This window comes from Nilaparvata lugens, chromosome 7 (assembly GCF_014356525.2).
Source record: "Nilaparvata lugens isolate BPH chromosome 7, ASM1435652v1, whole genome shotgun sequence".
NCBI classification, from domain to species: domain Eukaryota; kingdom Metazoa; phylum Arthropoda; class Insecta; order Hemiptera; family Delphacidae; genus Nilaparvata; species Nilaparvata lugens.
This window is the reverse complement of record NC_052510.1, coordinates 33,995,882-34,015,929: the sequence shown is the minus strand read 5'-3', so window position 1 is coordinate 34,015,929 and position 20,048 is coordinate 33,995,882. Positions and strand designations below refer to the sequence as shown.

The 20,048-nt window shown below is 34.2% G+C and overlaps 1 protein-coding gene across 6 annotated transcripts in view; it reads left to right on the top strand.

Moving 5' to 3' along the window:
* LOC111054394 (HEAT repeat-containing protein 5B) overlaps positions 1–20,048 on the top strand; it is a 170,947-nt gene that overhangs the window by 30,301 nt on the left and 120,598 nt on the right. For all 6 annotated transcript variants that reach the window (XM_039432602.1, XM_039432598.1, XM_039432601.1 and 3 more), the window contains 2 exons: positions 13,719–13,930; positions 15,970–16,117. In XM_039432602.1, the coding sequence (XP_039288536.1) occupies positions 13,719–13,930; positions 15,970–16,117 (360 nt within the window). The remainder of the gene's footprint in view (positions 1–13,718; positions 13,931–15,969; positions 16,118–20,048) is intronic.

Below are 20,048 nucleotides of genomic sequence, written 5' to 3'. Positions count from 1 at the left end.
GAGCTTTCATACTTAATGAGAACTTTACAAAAACTTTCATTAAGTTTCAACTTAATGAAAGTTCAACAAAAGTTTTACGATTTCAAAAATCCAGACAAGTCTGCAATGCTTATCGCGTTTATGTAGAACTCTGGTAATTTAGAATCTGAAATAAAATATAGTTATTACTTTTCATCTTATTCATACCCATTTATGATTATTCTATCAAATTCCTAATTCTCTTTTTACAAGAAGTTTTCCGAGGCTCAAATGACCTCCACCACTTATGATCAATGTTATAAGGACGAAACCAATGTCATAAGAGGAGTCATTGGTTTCAGGAAATTAATCTTCAATCTTTTATTTTATTTATTTATTATTATTTTCTAAAATAAATAATCATATTACAGGAAAATGAAATGTGAAATGTGATATCTAAAAACTCTGATATTAGACCTGATACAGCCTGATATTTATTTCATTTGATAATACTTCATGTTTCATGATAATTAAATCTCATGTCATTCAAAACATTTGGTATGCTATCTGTGAGCGCGTTTAATATGAGCTGTGAAAGAAAACTAAAGCCAGGTAAAGAGGGATGATGCAGGACTTTGTTGTTTGGTAGTTACAGTAATGCGAAAGGCTGAATGGCACTGGAAGTGGATGAAACACTGTTCATAAAATGGACGCGGAAAATCCTGGATACGGTTATGTAGGCTACAGTGCTCTTCGTGGTATCTTTGTTGTTGTTTTTCATAACTGTGGTGAAAAATATTTTCTGATCCTTTTTCGGTTTGAAAGCTCAGAATTGATACTATGGTCATGTAATCTAATGCACTGTGCCATTCAAATATCCAAGAACTAGGTTGTATCCATTCTGCGCTTCCATTTTCTGATGGGGAATAGTTTCTAACCAATTGTGGTAAAACCCTGTCTGTACGTTTTACCACAGAAAAAGGAAGAACACCTTCTTATGTGAACACCTTCTCCTTTGTGGTTCTACTAACCATTGAAGCATAATCGAGTGCCATCTGAAAACTCTTATATTAGACCTGGCTATTTCATTTCATTTGATAAATAATGTTGATATAATTATAAGGTAACAAAAATATTAAAAAATATATTTATGTTTTCTGGAATAATTGAAAGAATAAAACTTTGATATTGTCATTACCACTTTTGGTATATACCAAGTGGTATTGACAATATCAAAGTCTTATTCTTTCAATTATGGAGAAATACCACAACATCTCATACCATACAATCAAATTATTTTCTGGAATAGACTAGAATTTACTTCAATATGCATAAATATTGTTAGCTTTATTGTAGTTTATGATTGAAGTGAAAATTTAAAAGCATGAACTTCCTGTTACGTTTCCCGACTGATGATAAAAATTGGTTTTTAACGTCATTCTTGACAGATCTCATGATATGAGTAGATAGGTTTTCGACAGGTTTCTGTTTTATTTTCACCTACTTGGAACTCGGAAAACCCACTAGGAAATCAAATAACATTGTATAGAAGTCCTCAATAAGAACATCTATTTCATACTTCTCATAGAATCCTGCAAAACTCTTGACTTACGAAATCAAACACAATTTATAAACTAGGCTTTTCTTAAGTTCCGCAAAAAACTCCTGAAATTGCACGAGCCATTTGAAGCGGATCTGATGTACCGCTGCAGTGAGTCCGGTCCGATAAAATAGCCATTGAAAACAATAGTAAATTGCTAGGATATACGGCTAGAGGATTTCCAAAGGCCATGTCCTGGGTTATTCAACGGCAATTTATATGTAATATGTATAAATAAATTTCCTTTCTTACCGGAGAGAAAGTCGGTTGGAGGTGCTAAGCCACGTGGGAATCGATTGAGGAGGAGGACTAGTAGCAAGAGGAAAGGCTGAGATAGATAGTGGAACGGTTGGAGTGTCTCCTACAACTTTTAAATTATAAATTGTATGCGGTAAATTGCATGCTTGCTCTGAACTAGTGCTGGTTCATGTGCAAAACAAATTTCGGTCGTTTGTGCAGTGTGCAAGACAACTTGGCCTCATTTGCTCGGAAATGTCAAATTAAAGAGGAAAGTTGGATCTTTTTCTTAGTGGTAGTGGATCCTCACAATCACCTTGACATACAGTCACAACATTCTTCATGTTTCAAGTCTCAATATTCTTCTTATTGTTAGGAACTTATATAATTTGACAAATGAATTATTTACTGATTGTTTGTTATTTTATCATACTTGAAGAGAAAGATGTAACTTTGCGTTTTGTAGAGGAGGAAATGATATGGTTGGTTCCCATATATTCAATGAAAAGAATTAGAAGATTGTCACAAACATGACAATTAATTATTGTGATTGATGGCATCAGTAATTTGAATGCTGCGCTCACTGTTACAGTGGCTTGTCTGTTCTAATAACAGTTTCATACGTGGCAATGTTTTTCGTATTCGCTTCTATGTTTTACGTATTTATCCTGTTTATCATCGTTCAACCAATACCAAAATCTCGAATTATAGTCCAGTCACTTTATACATTGGTGCATGCAATTTATATTGTAGTTCTGATTTTATTATATATTATTTGGGTACATAAGAGAAGTCCAGAACTAATTTCTTCATGCAAAATTTCCTTGTGCTAGATACAGGGTGGCCCAAAAACCTCGTATTTTCGGCTCATTTTCCAGTTTTCAGCTATTTCTGTCAAATCTCGAAATCGGACAGGAAAAATTGCTCTTGCCTTTCTTCTACATTATAAAACTCTGGATAAAATGAAATCATTCGGAACTCTCTATCTCCAATGAGTAGTGAGTTATGATTTTTCAAAAATTAGTGAAATTTGAAGAAAAAATCAATTTTGTTGAATTTTAGTTTTTGATCAACAATATCTTCCGATTGTTACCATTTAGATGTATAATTCAAAATCCCTCTGGGCGTATTTTTGTGTTCTACAATCTGAGATCAGGTAGAATGCTCTATCTCATATAGATTTCCAGGTACCTGACAACATTGCTCCTTTTATTATGAAAAACACCTCATTTTCAGCTTCAACCATCATCACCAACTACATTGCCCTCACATTTATATTTAGCACAATGATATAAGTTCATGAGATTATTTTCTACGAGAATCACCCGTTAGATACACTTCATTTCAATATTTCCTAGTGGAGAGGCGCGCTTAAGGACACCTCAAGGATCAAAATTTCAAACCCTTATAACTTACGACAAAATGCTCAGATTTCATCATACTACACCTCATTCTTCTCGGCTCTTCAAGGCGGTCCAAAAATCATGTATCATAAGTCGAATTCGGTGGAAAAATTAAAAATTTATTGTTGAGTGTACTTAAGCCCATATTCCAATACACCAAAAAAGGCCAATTTTTATATTCAAAGCTATGCATCTCGGTAACCCCTTAGGCTAGTTTCACATTCATTCGGTTCGTTTCGTTTTCGGCAAATTCTGATAAGTGTGAAACGGTAATTCGGTACCGAATAGAAACCGAACACCCACTTGACTCTAATAAATTCCATCAGGTTTCAATTCGGTGCTAGCTTGAGGCTACTTCCACACACTTGCGGTTCGGTTCGTTTCGTTTTCGGCAAATTCCGATAAGTGTGAAACGATGACTCGGTTTGAATTCGGTACCGAATAGCAACCGCATAGCACCGAACACCCCCTCGACACGAATAGGTTTCATCATATTCGAATTCGTAGCTAGGGAAACAGGAAAAAACAAAGACTTTTACTCACTCTTGCCTTTTTACTTTCCTTGCCCTATTACCATAAGTAAGGAAAGTATTGCTTTCCGAAAAAAATTAAGGTACCCCAATTTCTAAATTTTCTATACGTTTCAAGGTCCCCTGAGTCCAAAAAAGTGGTTTTTGGGTGTGTGTGTGTGTGTGTGTGTGTGTGTGTGTGTGTGTGTGTGTGTGTGTGTGTGTGTGTGTGTGTGTGTGTGTGTGTGTGTGTGTGTGTGGTGTGTGTGTGTGTGTGTGTGTGTGTGTGTGTGGTGTGTGTGTGTGTGTGGTGGTGTGTGTGTGTGTGTTGTGTGTGTGTGTGTGTGTGTGTGTGTGTGTGTGTGTGTGTGTGTGTGTGTGTGTGTACACGATATCTCATCTCCCAATTAACGGAATGACTTGAATTTACAATATAAGGATCCGACTCGAACAATTTCAATCAAATGCGATTGATGATGGCGGCAGAAATGGATAAAATGTTGTCAAAAACAGAGTCTTTCGCGATTTTCTCGAAAACGGCTCCAACGATTTCGATAAAAGTTATACCTAAAATAGTCATCGATAAGCTCTATCAACTGCCACAAGTCCCATATCTGTAAAAATTTCAGGAGCTCCGCCCCATCTATGCAAAGTTTGATTTTAGATTCTCAATTATCAGGCTTCAGATTCAATTTAAACAAAAAATTCGAGTGGAAACGATTGAGCATGAGAATCTCTACAATTAATGTTCAGTAACATTTTCACCTAAAATTAAAAATAAGCTCGAAATTCGAGATTAACCAATTGCAAACTGTTGGCAACTGTTGATTCTATTAAACCTTTCACTATGAACAGATAGCAGACCTCGTGTGTCTCCAGCGTTATTGCCCTGTCAACAGTTGGCTCAAATCTTTGAATAGAAGACTTGAGAAGCGCAGGAAGACTAGCGTCAGGTGATCAATTTTCATAACTGCAAGGAAAGGTGTGTGCGTGTGTGAGTGCGCCACACCAGATTTTTTGTTTTTATTTTAACCTGATATCGTGATTATCTGTTTCAAAATTTTCCAAGTCAAAATCATATGGTCAATTCATTTCTGTTAGTTCACAGGAACATTTTTTTCTCAATGAATAGTTTGCTAAAAAAATAATATGAAAGATACAAATTAAAACTCAGGGAGAATTTATATTTTTTAATTATTATTTTTCCACGAATATTACATGATTTCATCAATGGAGAGAAGAGATGAAGTTTATATACCATGTGTCAAAACAAGGAACAGATTTTCAATTAAAAAAATAATCTCTCTGAACATCCAAAATTAACAAGAAAAAGAGTTCTTTCATTCTCCACGATGCAATCAAACAAAAATCCTAGTCTTAGTTAATTCTAGAACAAAAAGATCTGATCTCTGTATTTTTACTAGGTAGCTGTTTAAAGATAATTCAGCATTGAAGTTTTAGTGCAGCATGCATTTCTACAATAACCGCAATCTCTGTCAACATCTGATGGATATTTGAAAAAAAACTCTTAATCTTGGCCCATAAAATTGTAAGTGAAACTAGCTGTGGATTTGACTAAATCCCGAAATATCGTTGACAAATTCGCATAATGATGACATGGCTCTCCTGAATTCAACTCCTACTTCACTTTTTAAAACTTCAATACGCTGCAAGATTATGGTAACTTTGTGATGAGAAGAGTTATGAAAATTCTCAATAAAGATGGAGTGATACAGGTGGACATAGCTTTTCATGTCTATGGTCTAAAATCAAACAAAGGTAGTGAACATAATAGAAGCAGCAGAGTAAAAGAATCACTCCAATAATATGCTCTCCAAACCATCGAGACTTGATTTCTAAATCTGTGGCAGAGATTTATTAATGTGACATGCAAGAATCTATAAAGGAATAATCCATACGTTAGCTACGTGCAGGAATACATAAATTCATTCATTTGTGGATAAAATTACAAATCATATGAATATGTTTGGGAATGAATAACAGGCATGGCCTAAAACTATTCGAATCCCAAATTTTGATACTGAATAACTTGTTACCATTTCAAAACAGTCTACCATAAACAGTCTACAAAACGGGAATACCATAATGGATGAATCAATCAAAAGTTAGTGAAATATCATCATAATAATACTGTTAGAAATAACATGGATGAATATTTAAATTTTCATTTCATTTTGATTTGACACATATCTATTATTATATTGAATATAATTTCTCAAAAGTTCACGACAAACTGAAGATTCACGAAAGATTAACATTTTCATACTAAACATAATCATTATGATAATGAATGAATGATGAATTCCATTTCCACCATGAAGAACTAAGAAATTCCACAAATATTTCTTGGAAATTAACTGACCACTATATCAAGTAAGCGTGGCCAGTGTGCAATTAATTTATATAATTTAGCCTGCAGTACATCACAATAAATTAATTTGAGATAAAAACAATAGAACATAAACATATATGAATATTATCTTTATTCTATCCTAATATATTTCTTGAAACCCAAGTTTCGTTCATTTCAAATAGTCATTTCTTAGTTTCCTTGCAGAATGAGATGAAGTTTGTAATTTTGACCATAATTAGTATATTATGATGAGAATTATCAATTATTAAGGCTTGAGAGTTGAAAAATCGTGTTCAGCGACCGAAAATACATAAGATAGCGTTCCTGAAATACATAATTTGAATGCATAGACTAGTAGGAGCGATGCGATAGACAGGCCATTACGCGCATTAATCATGGGGGAGTAGCATAACAGTGCTACTTATCCCCCTCCCACCGCCGCATCTATGATCGTAATCCTCAAACTATATATATCATTGGATTCAGCAAGAAACGGCCTACAACGTTTATTGGGAGCCTTTTCCTCTAAGTCGGCTAATTACTTGAATATTCGAGAAATAACAAAAAGTCCATAATAAAAAAATACATTTTTCGAGATATTTTATTTTTTTACGGAAAAACTATGCGGTTTATCGTAAAAATGTATAGGACCACATTGAAAGCCAGTTATGTGTACATAATATTGAGAAAAAATCAAAAGCTGTACTATGAATAGTAACTGCAGGACAGGCGATTTTATAAACGCGCGTTTTTTACAACTTACCCCCCTCCCCCCCAAGCTGTCGACCACCCTGGGACGTGACGACATCGAGTTTCATATACACTAAAGACCCCCTAACAATAATCCGAAGTCAAATTCTCTGCCTCTCTCATGTATGCTCAATGTAAGCCAGCGCCTGGACTATGTGAAAATCTAAACACAGCTGTGTTTGAGAAGAAAATACCTAATTAGAACCGTACGAATTAGAACATGACATGTATGAAAGCCTCATTCGTTTTCGGTAACGAACCGAACCGAAACGAAAAGGAACCGAACCAAATGAAACCGAATGCGTGTAAAGCTAGCCTTATTATAAAAATCATCTCTGTTTATCAATAAGCTGTATAATCAATCAGCTCACCGTATCTCACGAGAAATATGATCTAGAAATTTTAATAGACTTGATCAAAATAATCTGATTTGTTGACATGACCTGGTATATCATTCTTAATTAGAGTATATCATAATTTTCAAAGTTAATCATTATTTTACAGTTTTAAGTGATTAGTGAGTGTAATTTTGTTTTTCAATTTGGTTTGCAAACAAAATTAGAACTTTTCTGTTTTCAAAAATCTTTGGCCTGAAAATTTGACCTGAATTCAAGTGTATGGTACATAAGCTACTTTTTGGAATATTTATAGTGAATAAATCAAAATTCGGGGAATAATAAGTTTTGGGCTGTGTCTGTTAGTCCTTCCCCAATCATTTTTAAGAATTGAGTTCTGTTTATCAATGAATAAATAACGAGCAAAGCTCGGTGCCCCGATTTTATACTGTGAATAAAAGTATGACTATATTAGTTGAGTTCTAAGATTATCTCAAGAATATTGGAATTCAGGAACGGATTTATGAGAATGCTTGCATGTCAAAGTATAAACTTGAATTCAGTTCCTTTGAAACCTTTCTCAGAAATCGTTCATTGATACTAGCGTCTAGTCAACTTAAATTCCTTTTGCATCTTCAGTTCTTCACTGATTCACAGGCTTTAATAATAATCTTCTATGGATTTGGTAAGGAAAGTTCCAGCATCTGATTAATAGTGGTTTGCTATCCTTGTCTCTCATTAGACAAAGCAGATAGCTCTATTCTTTTCTAGCGCCACAATGTTGCAAACTATTTTATATAAACTTAGTAGAAATATAATAAACTACCAAAAATCAATTATTTTATTTCAATTATGAAAATGTTCTATTAGAAAATTATGAAAAAGTAGATCTTCTTGACGAATAAAATATAATTGATCACTATTGACAAAAATGAAATAATTAATATCATATTAGATATACCGGGATGGCTTGAAGCATGCTATACTCTAGAAGGAGTTGAGGCTATGAGACTCTGCAACCCTGTAGTCCTATAATTTTCATTGACTTTATAATGCGAATCTCACTACAGTAACCAAGCCTTCTTTCATAAATGACGTTTTTTTGCCTAATTTAACGGATTCTAAGTATCATGGTATCTCACTATATTATGTAAATAACGCAAATAAGGACTTATTATCCCGGAGAAGAGTAATCGAAGCTCTTATTTTACTCTGATTCTGACCATAACTTCAATTTTATCAGAGTACGAGCATTTCTTTTTAATCTAAACTAACGCATTCAGTTCTTTAAAGAGGATAGGTCTCAAGTTTATCATATCAAAGTTGATCTGGGAGAATAATTAATCCTATTCAAAAATGATGTATTGTCAACTTTAATGTGATGCTCTCGTATTCATGAACAAAATAACTAAAGTTCAAATAATTCAAGAATTTGCTGGTGGTTGGCAATTCAGCTTTATGACCCTCATTTAAAAAAGTTTATCATTTCTAATGCAATATCGAACATAAAACTTTTCACATTCGAAACTAATACCTCGACTAACTTCTTCCGGAATTTTCTCATATTTCACTGCCTTGGAGCATTATTTCCGCTCCCAAAGTCCCCACCCCACTCGATAACCGTCTATCTTTTCCTTTCCTTGTCTAATACTTATATCCCTGTTTTTGCACTCTGCATCTGCATCACTCCGTCCCACTCCCACACAATCTCCATTATGATCACGGTCTGAGATATTTCCACTCTTCCAACAACGTGTACTATCATATTTGGGATTTGAGACATAAAAGTATTCCTTTTTCTCCAACTTCTCCCTCTTATTCCGCTGCTTTTCTAATCAATAATAGACAGACGGAAAACGTCTAGTCTGTTGAAAATCAGCTGCATCCGAGGAAATGCCAGTCACTGTCGATTGACATTTATTTCTTCTTCCAAGATTGATGGCAAAAGCTGCTTATTGTCATTACTGTATCTAATCTCTTTCAGATTTCACTTTAGAAGAAGCTTGATAAGCTCATTCCTCTTTTTTTACAATCAACTTTATTAAATGATGAAACTGTAAGAAACAAGATTAAGCTCAAACCAACTGAATATGAATTAGTACGGTGGTACAATAACTTCTGATTGGTCTGTCTATAACAATAGCTCTGAAATTGATTGATCAGTCAGATCAATAATAAATAAACACCTTGAAAAACACACACTCATCAAAAGTGTGAACTGTTGAAAATCGAATTATTGAATTGTTAAACGTGACTCATTGTTTTTTTTCCTTTTTGTGTAGTTGAGAAGTTGATATTGTGGTAATTATGCATATTGAATGAAAAAGACTGAGAAATTGTCAAAAAACCACTGATTTATTGATAATAAGTGGTTTTTTGACAATTTCTCAGTCTTTTTCATTCAATGTGACTCATTGTATTACGTGTTCAAGATACATGTACATGTTTGCAATACCTTGCTGCCACGGTAAGTTACTAGAACCACGCGTACAATACTTTTTTTCATTATGAGTAAAACCTCTTTCAATCTTAAATTCATTTAAATTTTCAATTACTAATTGATGGTTTTAAATGGGATCAAGAGAATCGAGACTGCAATTCAGGAAGTGCTGCGTCACTCAAAATTATATTTTGAAATGTTTATTTCTACATCCTCCCTCCAAAGTAATTATCCTATCCAGTAAATATAGCATAAGAAGATATAGGTCGTTTATGTTCCAAATTTCAAGCCAATTTTTGTTAACTCAAGCCGATTACTGTCTACTCTTGTCTATTATTACTGTTTTAACCGGGTGAGAGTGTAAGAACGGCACAGTATGAATACAGAGGCTATAATTATATTCACTGTAAGTATGAGGATCACATAGCTTCACGAAAAAGAACTGCTAGGACTATCGGCTTCAGTTAACAGTGAAATGTGAACATAAACGCTCTATACCATGGAGTATCTTCTTATGCTATCTCTAATCTATGATATAATTCAGTCGTTCAAGTTCGGTCTGAGCCAACTCGAATGTTGTTAGTTATCTTGTAACATCTAAATTATTATTGTTTGTAAAACATGGAATAGGCCTACTATTATTGTAATAGAGTGACTGAAACAGAGATTCCAATAAACTATATAGAATTTTTTCCCTTAGTCCTTTCTTCCTTTTATCATAGATAATATTTATTGTAAATTATTGATGGTATCGATACTTGTTAGAAAATTGACTCTTTTCAAGTATTTTTATCTTAAAGAGATACGTTATGTGAAACATGGTGGACTAGAGATTCAAGGTAGTTATAAACAAGGAGTGAGATCGATTCAAGGACGATTTTAATGCAGATTAGTGCCGTGAAACCGGAAGGTTGGAGGTGATAAGGACTTTGCAAAAAATTGGAACTGGAGCGTTTGTAGGTTGAAAGGAGCGCTGCGCTGCAAATTAAGACAAAGTGTCAAGATAAGTGGGAGCAAAGGAGTTACGGGTTTCTTGTTCCTTTGTTGCTCACTTTATCAAATTTCCATTAACGAAATGACAGAGAGCTTTCCTGAACAAGAACACTTGCAGTCTGGGCCTCAATACAGGTCGGACAGCTGATGCCAGTTAAAACTTTCTCTGGAACCTGGCTGCTGGCCAATCAAACACACATTTAATGCACTTCTCCCAGGTCAGCGAAATTGAGCAGATTGCAAACATTGATCAAAATTGATTGATAAGAAAACATCGATTTGTATCACGGGAATTTGCTAATCACAACAATAGTAAACTTTGGTGAGCCTAGAAAAAGTTTTGTTCCAACTGTCAATGCAGTTAATAGGATTTATTGCAAAGATTATTATCATGTGGTACAGGAATTATGAAGTGTAGTACTTATATTTGGTACAGGAATTATGAAGTAAAGTACTTATAAAGTATGATTGGTTGATTAGTCTATTCAATATTCAAATTACAATTATACAATCACACTTGAAAGTGGTGCTTGAAGAGTTGAAACTAGTAGTGTTGCTAAAAAATGAAGGGTATAGGCTCAGTGTAGCTTCACCTCTATTTTCGATAGTGTAGTCTATTTTCATCGTGAGAAGTAAAAAAAAATGCCTACTCAATCACTTGAAGGGGTTATGAAAATTGTACAATAGGTGAAGAAAATAGGTTTCTTTTTGATAGGAATTGTAATTAACATTATCATAACATCTAATAAAATTGAAGCATAATAATAGACCTATGGCTCTGTAATCAAGCTTCATGAAGAAGAAACTGCATAATAGCTATTTTTGTAAAGCTGGTGTAATTTGAATATGCTTTACAAGTGAAAATCAAAGCATTGTTGTACTGAAATGATCTGATCTAGAATATTTCTTACTTTTTACATTTTGTCGACTGTTCGAAGAGTGTGTACCATTGTTTACCAGTACTGCCTTTGCTCATTGTGTTCTCTCTTTCTATTTCTCTTTACCACCCTTTCTGTTTCAACCCGTTTGCATATCTCAGTACTGGTTTGTTGGGTTGAGACTCTCCAAGATTCATTTCGAGAGCTGCTTGAAAAACACCGGAGAGAATACCTTTTCTGCCTCAGGATACAACTCACTACCAACTACAATAGTGCTTTTCTACTCCTCAACCATGCATGTTGAAATTGGCTGGTACTTAAGTCAAAATGCTTGCAATATGAGTCGTGATTATAATTCTCATTTCTTAGACTCAACTACAATAAGGTTTTTCCTGACAATCGAATGAACATATTGTTTCTCATCATTTTGATTAGTGTGGTTTTTCATAAGTTTGAAAAGAATGCTCTTCCTGAGATTCTGTTGAAACTAATGATTTCAGCTGCTCATGTTGAATTTTACTTGAAATGCTACTGATCCTTATGAAACTCTGGTTAATGTTTGTTCAACTCTCCTCCAGCTACTTTCGTATTTCACTCTCTATTTTTAATATTCTCTGATTTCACATTTTAGTAGTGTTGTGCTGGTGTACTGTGGGAATGTATGTGTCATGTTGTAAATTTTGAAGTGTAATTATCAGTTTTAACAGCAGAAGGAAAACCTATCATTTCTTGACTGTAGATTGTTGATTCTGTAAAGCCTATTTAATGTATGTAAACTTGACAAATGTATCGCTTCGGTTTCTTGTCCGATAGTATTAGTGTTTTTCTGAATTCATCAGGAGAAAACTTGAGTAATCGCCTATCACTACCATAGACTAATGTTTTGGTTAGTCTTTCACTACGTTTTATTTTGAATCGAACTTCAACCTTTCTCACTTAATTGCCATCGCCATTTATTATATCTCCTTTACGAGGCATTACCCCCTACTTGATAACTAGAGTTTCCCTATTTCCTACTTGTGATTTATAATTTTCTTGTGTTCACCATTCACCAACTTAATTGCCACTTATTATATCTCCTTCGCGAGGCGTTACCCTCTTCCTACTTGGAAACTAGAGTTTCCCTTCTTCCTGCTTGTGATTATTTATCATTTTCTTCTGTAAATCACATTTGTGAGGAACAATTTATCATTGAATAGTAAATAGCCAGTACTCCTACTAACTTGACGTCCTTATTAATGGTAGATCTGATATTCATTGTATTTCCGGTAATAGTATCTTACGTCACAAGGATGGGAAGGGGTCTTTTGCAGGCGAGAATGATGTTTCTAGTCGAGGCATTAGCCGAGACTAGAATTTCATTCGAGCACTGCGAAAGACATTCACATCCAAGTAACGAACACTATTTTTTGTCATAATAATCTAAAGAAGAATAATTGAGAAATAGAAAACATTACCTGCTTGTGCTGAAGTTACTACAATCATTCTATAAACATAACCTAGTTTACAAATTCCGAATCAGGAATTTTGTGGAAGTTGACAAAACTTCCACCTGGAGCACTAAAGGTGGTTTTTTTGTAGCAGTTTTGCTGTTCCTATTTCGGAACTATTGTGAGGTGCACGTTATAATGGCAGTGTAGGATAGGTAGATAGGAGAAAAGGGTTGCCAGATCTCAGCCTTGCCACCCAAGCAGCTGATACAGGTATATCTGATGAATTCAACTGTTCATTATTGTTGAAAATAGTTAATTATATTTTATTTGTCAAGAAAATATATTTTTTAAAGATGTAATAATAAATTTTCATGATTGATATTAAATATTTTGTCAATTAGTTGAATTTCTACATTGTTGATATACGATGTGGCAACATCGCAAAGCGCGAAAGAGATAGCACCATCTTGCTTTGTTTAAATGATAGACAAGGATAGCAACACCAGCAACACCATTGAAAATCACACACTGCCATTATAACGTGGACCTCACTATAGGAAACATACTCAACTGTAATGAAACCATATGTTTTCATTGTAATGTTTCCATGCTGCAATGAGAATCATATGTTTATTTGTTCTGCAAACAGCTGTTTACCGGCTTGATTTCATGCATGGAAAACAGCTGAGATTGAATGACTATGACAAAAAGTAAACTATGTGAGGGTTTTGTATATTGTAATGTTGTGCTTTGTGTGTGTTGGTTGCAATTATCGGGTTTGTTATGTATTGATTTGTGTTGGTTGCAGGCGGATATAAAAGGATGCCAGAAGAAGCTGGTGGAGCAGCTGATGCAGCTGGTGCAGGAATGCCCAGGTCCGCCGACACGCCGGCTGCTGGCCCGCTGCCTGGCAACGCTCTTCAGTGTCGGCGACACCTTTCTGCTCTTCGACACCGTCAACAAGTGCAACGACATCTTGAAGAACAAAGACGACTCGCCTAGTTTCTTACCAACTAAGTTGTAAGTCTAGCCTATGTAACCGCTTATTAGAAGTATCTGCTACTGGGTAGTTTTTTTTTTGTCCTGTTATCCAACTTTCAACTTTATTTATGACTAGAAGTTAACCCGTGCTTTGCACCAGGGAAAATTTGGTATTGAAAATAATGCAATCTTCTTATGAACATAAAAAAATGAATAATTATTATCATTTTTTTCAAAATTAAGTGGATAATCTTTTTACGAGTTCCAGCAAAATAAGTGAGTTTCATAGGTCTCGATCCCACAAGCTTCGATCCATAAACCGCGCACGCGCTATCAACTAAGCTACGGAATCAATTGGAGTATGCCCTGTTTGGTTGGGATCTATAGTTGCCTTAACTTTGAATCACAAATCGAATAACTTTGTTCTATTTATTTAATTAGAATTAATTGATTTATAACAATGAAAATAGGCCTAATTGCAATGGGATAATAATGCAAGTTGATCAGTTCAGTAGTTCAGTCGTGATGATGCGTCATTCGTGAATTCCCTATCCCGTACATATGTAAGACGATTATTTCCTTTTTTATATTATAGATAATTAAATCATGCAGTGAATATTGCAATTATAAGATCTACTTTTTCAAGCCTATATACAGAATATCTCTAATAAAAAGGTATATCTTGCTTACAGTTGTTACAAGCTTACAAGATACTGTATAGTAAAAACTCCGAAACTTCGGTCACAGTATTAGGGCCAAGCCACATGAAGCGTTTTTCAGGCGAGTCGGCACGGCACGGCAGGACTATCAGCTCTCAGATTTGAGCCTCTCAATACGCCAACCCAATCAGCCAATTGGAGAGTTTCCTGTCTACTCGCGCCTACTGAAAAAACGCCTCATGTGGCTTGACTTTTACACGTTTGAACTCTTTCTAGCATGTTGCAGTCGGCACGCCACAAGATTATGACTATAACAGAAAACATTTATTATAAATTCAGTACGATTAGTCTAGTTATACATAAATCGATTTCTGGACGTCCTATTTCTGGAGTCCTTATAAATATTGAACATAACTTGGCAAGCACACGATGTATATCTGTGCACACATCATTTGTTTTTCAAGTTCCGTTCAATCTGGTAGAATTCATAAGGACGACGAAAAATAGAACATCCAAAAATCGATAAATCAGCAATATCCGATTTTAGAAACTACTTCCCCAGTTAGTGATGAAATATTTCATTTTTGAATCAAAAGATTTGATTTGTTAACTTTCCTTGCCATCATTGTAGCCTACTATGTATACATCTGCTGCATATTAATTACTTTTCTCGTCTTGCAAATAGGCATGCAAAATTCTTTAACAAGTTAGTTGTATAATAAAATTCTAAAGTTGGCATTTATTATCTCTTTTCTGTATAGGGCTACTTGTAATATATATATATATATATATATATATATATATATATAATATATATATATATATAAAGAAATCTCAGTACCCTTTTTTGAAAAACCTTGTTACGACTTTTACTTCCTCTAAATGATCAAGTTTGGTCATCTTTCCGACAACATCGGGAGCGGTAAACCGCCTCCGCGCACCGGTCCGAAGACCTCACTAAATCATTCAATCGGTAGTAGCGACGGGCGGTGTGTACAAAGGGTAGGGACGTAATCAACGCTAGCTTATGACTCGCGCTTACTGGGAATTCCTCGTTCATGGGGAATAATTGCAAGCCCCAATCCCAAGCACGAAGGAGGTTCAAAAAAAGAGTACTGAGATTTTTATTTTCTTTATATTTGGCATTTATTTTATTTTATTTTTTTGAGGGTGACGCCTTCATGATCTCTAGGCTTGTTCGTGGTAATGAAACGGATGATAATGAGAGATGAGTTGACCTACTGGTTTAGGTGGGTTCTGAACCACCTGGAAGCTATTTTCCAACTCATGAATCCTATTCACAGGAGATGGTTTAAGTGGCCATCCTTCAACGGGAGTAGCATGCACATGATTCTTCACTTAACTAAGCGATAGCTTATCAGCGCGACTCTATTCTCAGGATTGTTTTGTTATTTGCAGAGCCGCAATTTGCTGTGTAGGCAGTATGTATGAAAAGTTGGGACGAATGATGGGCCGCAGTTACGAAGAGACTGTCTCCATCCTGGTGAAGGCTCTCAGAAGCGCCGAATCTCAGACTCGTATTGAAATCATGTTGACGCTTGAAAAGGTTAGTCATTACTTCTCTCTTATAAATTAGCAATATATTTAAATTAAAACAGGAGACACAATACATAAATAGATTGAAAACACTTGAAGACTTGAAGAAACATAAATTTTCGAGAACTGAGTTCCCTTCCTCAAACGAGCAGACAGCAGTGAGTGAACACAAATACATCTATTTATGTATTGTGTCTCCTGTTTTAATTTATATTACATACTTTAAAGTGTTTTCTGTTATGTGCTATATATGTTACAACATGTATGCTTACTATTGGTGTTATCTATCATAGTTGTCTAATCTTATATTCAATTCCAGAGATTCAAGGTAAATAAAATGTTAGACAAGACTTATCTGAATAATTTGAAAGAATTGGCAGATATGAGAAAATAAACTCAAATACTTTTATTTTCTGGGTTAAATTAATAAAATTGAATTTATTCTCCTCATTCACATGCAGAGTATAAATAATATAATACAAATAGTATGAAAAAGGCTCTTCACATGAGCTAATGCAAGGTCAAAGTTCAAGGTCAAAGGAAAAATATTTTAAAAAACTGAAAAACAATTTAATAAAAAATAAAAAGTATAAAAAAGTATTAAAAATTATTATTCCTCATATAGGTAAGAAATAACCTTGCTATGCTTTCAACGAAGGCTGTTTCAACAAAGGCTGTTTCAATGACCCCCACTCCACCTCCCTATCACATGACCACATACCATATCACATGACCAGTCTCTATCAGCATCCAAATCCTGTTCCAACAAGTCTATATAGCATCATCCCTTAACTATCTTACTATAAATAACGCAGCATTGATCTGCATTCATCCAGTTTGATAATGTCAATGGTGCAGTAAACATTAGGGATGGGTATCGACAGACAAAACATTGATGTTTACTGTTCAATGTTTCTCACTTATTGATGTCTAATGTAAAAAACATTGATTTGTATCACCCTATGTTTTTATGGATGATACTATGAAGACTATTATATCCTTGGAGTGACTCAGATAGTAAAAATCAATTTCCTTTTTATGTACATGTAAAAGAAAGGGACAGATGACTTCAACTGTGATTTTTGTTCAGAACAACTACATAAATCAATACAATCACTTCTTTCATTGTAAAATGTTGTTAATGTTATAACAGTATATTTTTGTACCAGTAAAAATTCATTAAATAAATAATTCAATAATTGAAATTGATTATTAGATCTCATTCAGGAAAACCAAAAATGTTTATCACCAATGGTATTATCAGTTGATGATGAAGATAAGATGATAACGACTATAAAGGCTAAGATTATTGATAACAATTTGAAATGGAAATCATTTTTCAATTATTTAATAAAAATAATAATATTGTTTTTGAGGTCAAGTTCTTTGTAAATAATGCTTGTCGGCAATTTCAATAATGGTCAAGCTGTACATCTGCAATTCAGTCAGATACTTTCTAGCAAAATAATTGCAAGTAGGTGGTATTTGTTAAAATGAAGACAAAAGGGTTTTGTAGATTTAAGCATAGAAAATAAAGGATATAAACATTTAAAAGCAAATATAAATATTTATTGTATGTATGTGAGCAAATAAAAATCATGAAAACATAATAAAAATAAAAGGGAAGTGGGATCTAGTTTTATTAGGTGTACTAACACATTAGCACATTTTGTACAAAAATCTGGTGATGTACCAATTAGAACTCAGTATTTGTTAGGCACTAAAAATAATTATTTCAAAAGTCACCACGTTATATTTTTTAAAATAATAAAAATGTATAATTATTGTAGAGTGTATGAAAATCTATTACTAGTATAAAATAAAATTTAAGTGTAAATATATTCATGTATAACCTCCTTGTATTGTGAACTATTTGACAGTATTAAATTGTGTCATTGTGGATTTGTTGAAATCCACCAATAGGAGATTCAAATTTATGTAAATTTAGAAATAGGAAGTATCATCGAAAATGAATAAGGGAAGATCAACTGCCCACTTGCTTGCCAGAGATCGACTGAGACACCAACCAATATGAGAGCAGTAGACTGAATCCCTTACAATAATTAATTTTATTTATTACCAAAGTTTAAATCTTGAAAATTCCTAATAAGTAATGAACCTAACTCAGTGAAGTTGCTCTATGACATGATTTATTAAATTAAATATCCCTATTGGAGAGGACAACAGCAGCCCACCAGAAAAAGGCAAAGGACACACAAGGCAAGTCCATTCCACATATTTAAATTTGTGAAAAATCTATGCACGTGAGTTACAGAAATAATAATTTCTTAGAGGGCCCTCAGTGCAACAATTTAATAGAAATTTCATAAAGCTAGCTTGTTGAAGGTTTTACTTGAAAATCAAGCTTGATTTAAACTTAATTGCACAAATAGTTATAACTAAGGGAGAAGTCTTATTAAGAACATTGATGAGAATAAAATATTCAATTATATATCACTATTTAAAGTATTAGATATTCTCAGTTAATATATTTAAATACGGTATCAGTATTATAATAAGAATTATAAGAAAATCAAAGTTCCTAAGATGAATTATTTATCTAAATTCCACTGACGGCCGAACTCATATCCTGAGAATTAATATTTAAAATCTGTGATATTATTGGAATACTGAATTATAGAATTCTTATTCGCTAAGCAGAAGCAAGTTGAATGATTGAGCTATAGAAATCTTTAATATATGCTGATAGAAAAATTATGAAAACTATTAGTGGATGCTATTGAGCAGAATAAGAGTTTTAATTGAGTAATCTGTGATATTTTTCTTACATATTTTCTCGTATTGTTTTTATATTTGTTGTTTCATATTTTATTTTTTGCTTGTTGATTTCATTGTAATTATATATTTATTGATTGAATGGTGTATCTTCCATTTTTAATCCTGTCTTCATGCATGACCAATCTTGTACTTATTATTATTATTGACAAATTAATAAAATTATCAACCAACTATATTCTTTACCAAATGAGTTCGATAAATCAGCAATATACAGCGTTGATCATTAAATCTTCAGAAATAATATGTTCTCAAGATTTATTTTATTTAAATGGTTCAACCTAATCACTGAAATCAGATTGACTGAAATACAGCGTCATAGAATTACAACGTTGATCATTAAATCTTCAGAAATAATATGTTCTCAAGATCTATTTAAATGGTTCAACCTAATCACTGAAATCAGATTGACTGAAATACAGCGTCATAGAATTAAGTCAAAGCAGCACTACAAGTCATAGAAAGTATAAGGAATTCTAATCAAAATACCGTTGTTGATCGTTTATCAGGTCGAGATAAGGATGTTTTCAGTCTAACGTTAAACAGTTGAGCTCCCCTTTTCAAGTTGATTTTCGTGGGCTTCTCGTGAAAATTTTAAATTGAGTTTTGGCATATGTGTGAAGTAGTGTGTGAGGTATAACATATTACTGTCTCAGTCCTGAAAGTGAGCGGAGGAGATATATTTTGACACAAATAGTTTTTGATCAACTAGTTTAGTTTTATTGGAATGTCGCCACCTAAAACTCGTGCTACAGCCGGCTCGAAAGATAACAACTCCACAGTACAGTCACCAGCCGGGCAGCAGCAGCAGCAGCAGCGTAAGCAGAGCCAGCAGCAGCAACAACTGAATCAACAACAGAGAGCGCTGAGCAGCCGGTCTCACTCGGCATCGTCTTGTTCATCCTTGACTGACAGCGTCCTTCCCGTTGCCATGGAGGCTCAGGGCCGTATGCGACAGGCATTGGAGGAACTGTTACTAAGTGATGATTTTCTTGATCGATTTGCGGCGCAACTCGAAGATCGTCTGCGGGAGGGCCTGTGTGCGTCGGTTTGCGCTGCTTTGGGGGGCAGGCTGGAGGCGGCTGAAAAGAAAGTGGACGAGCTCACACGTGATATCGAATTGCTGAACAACCGAATGATGCAGC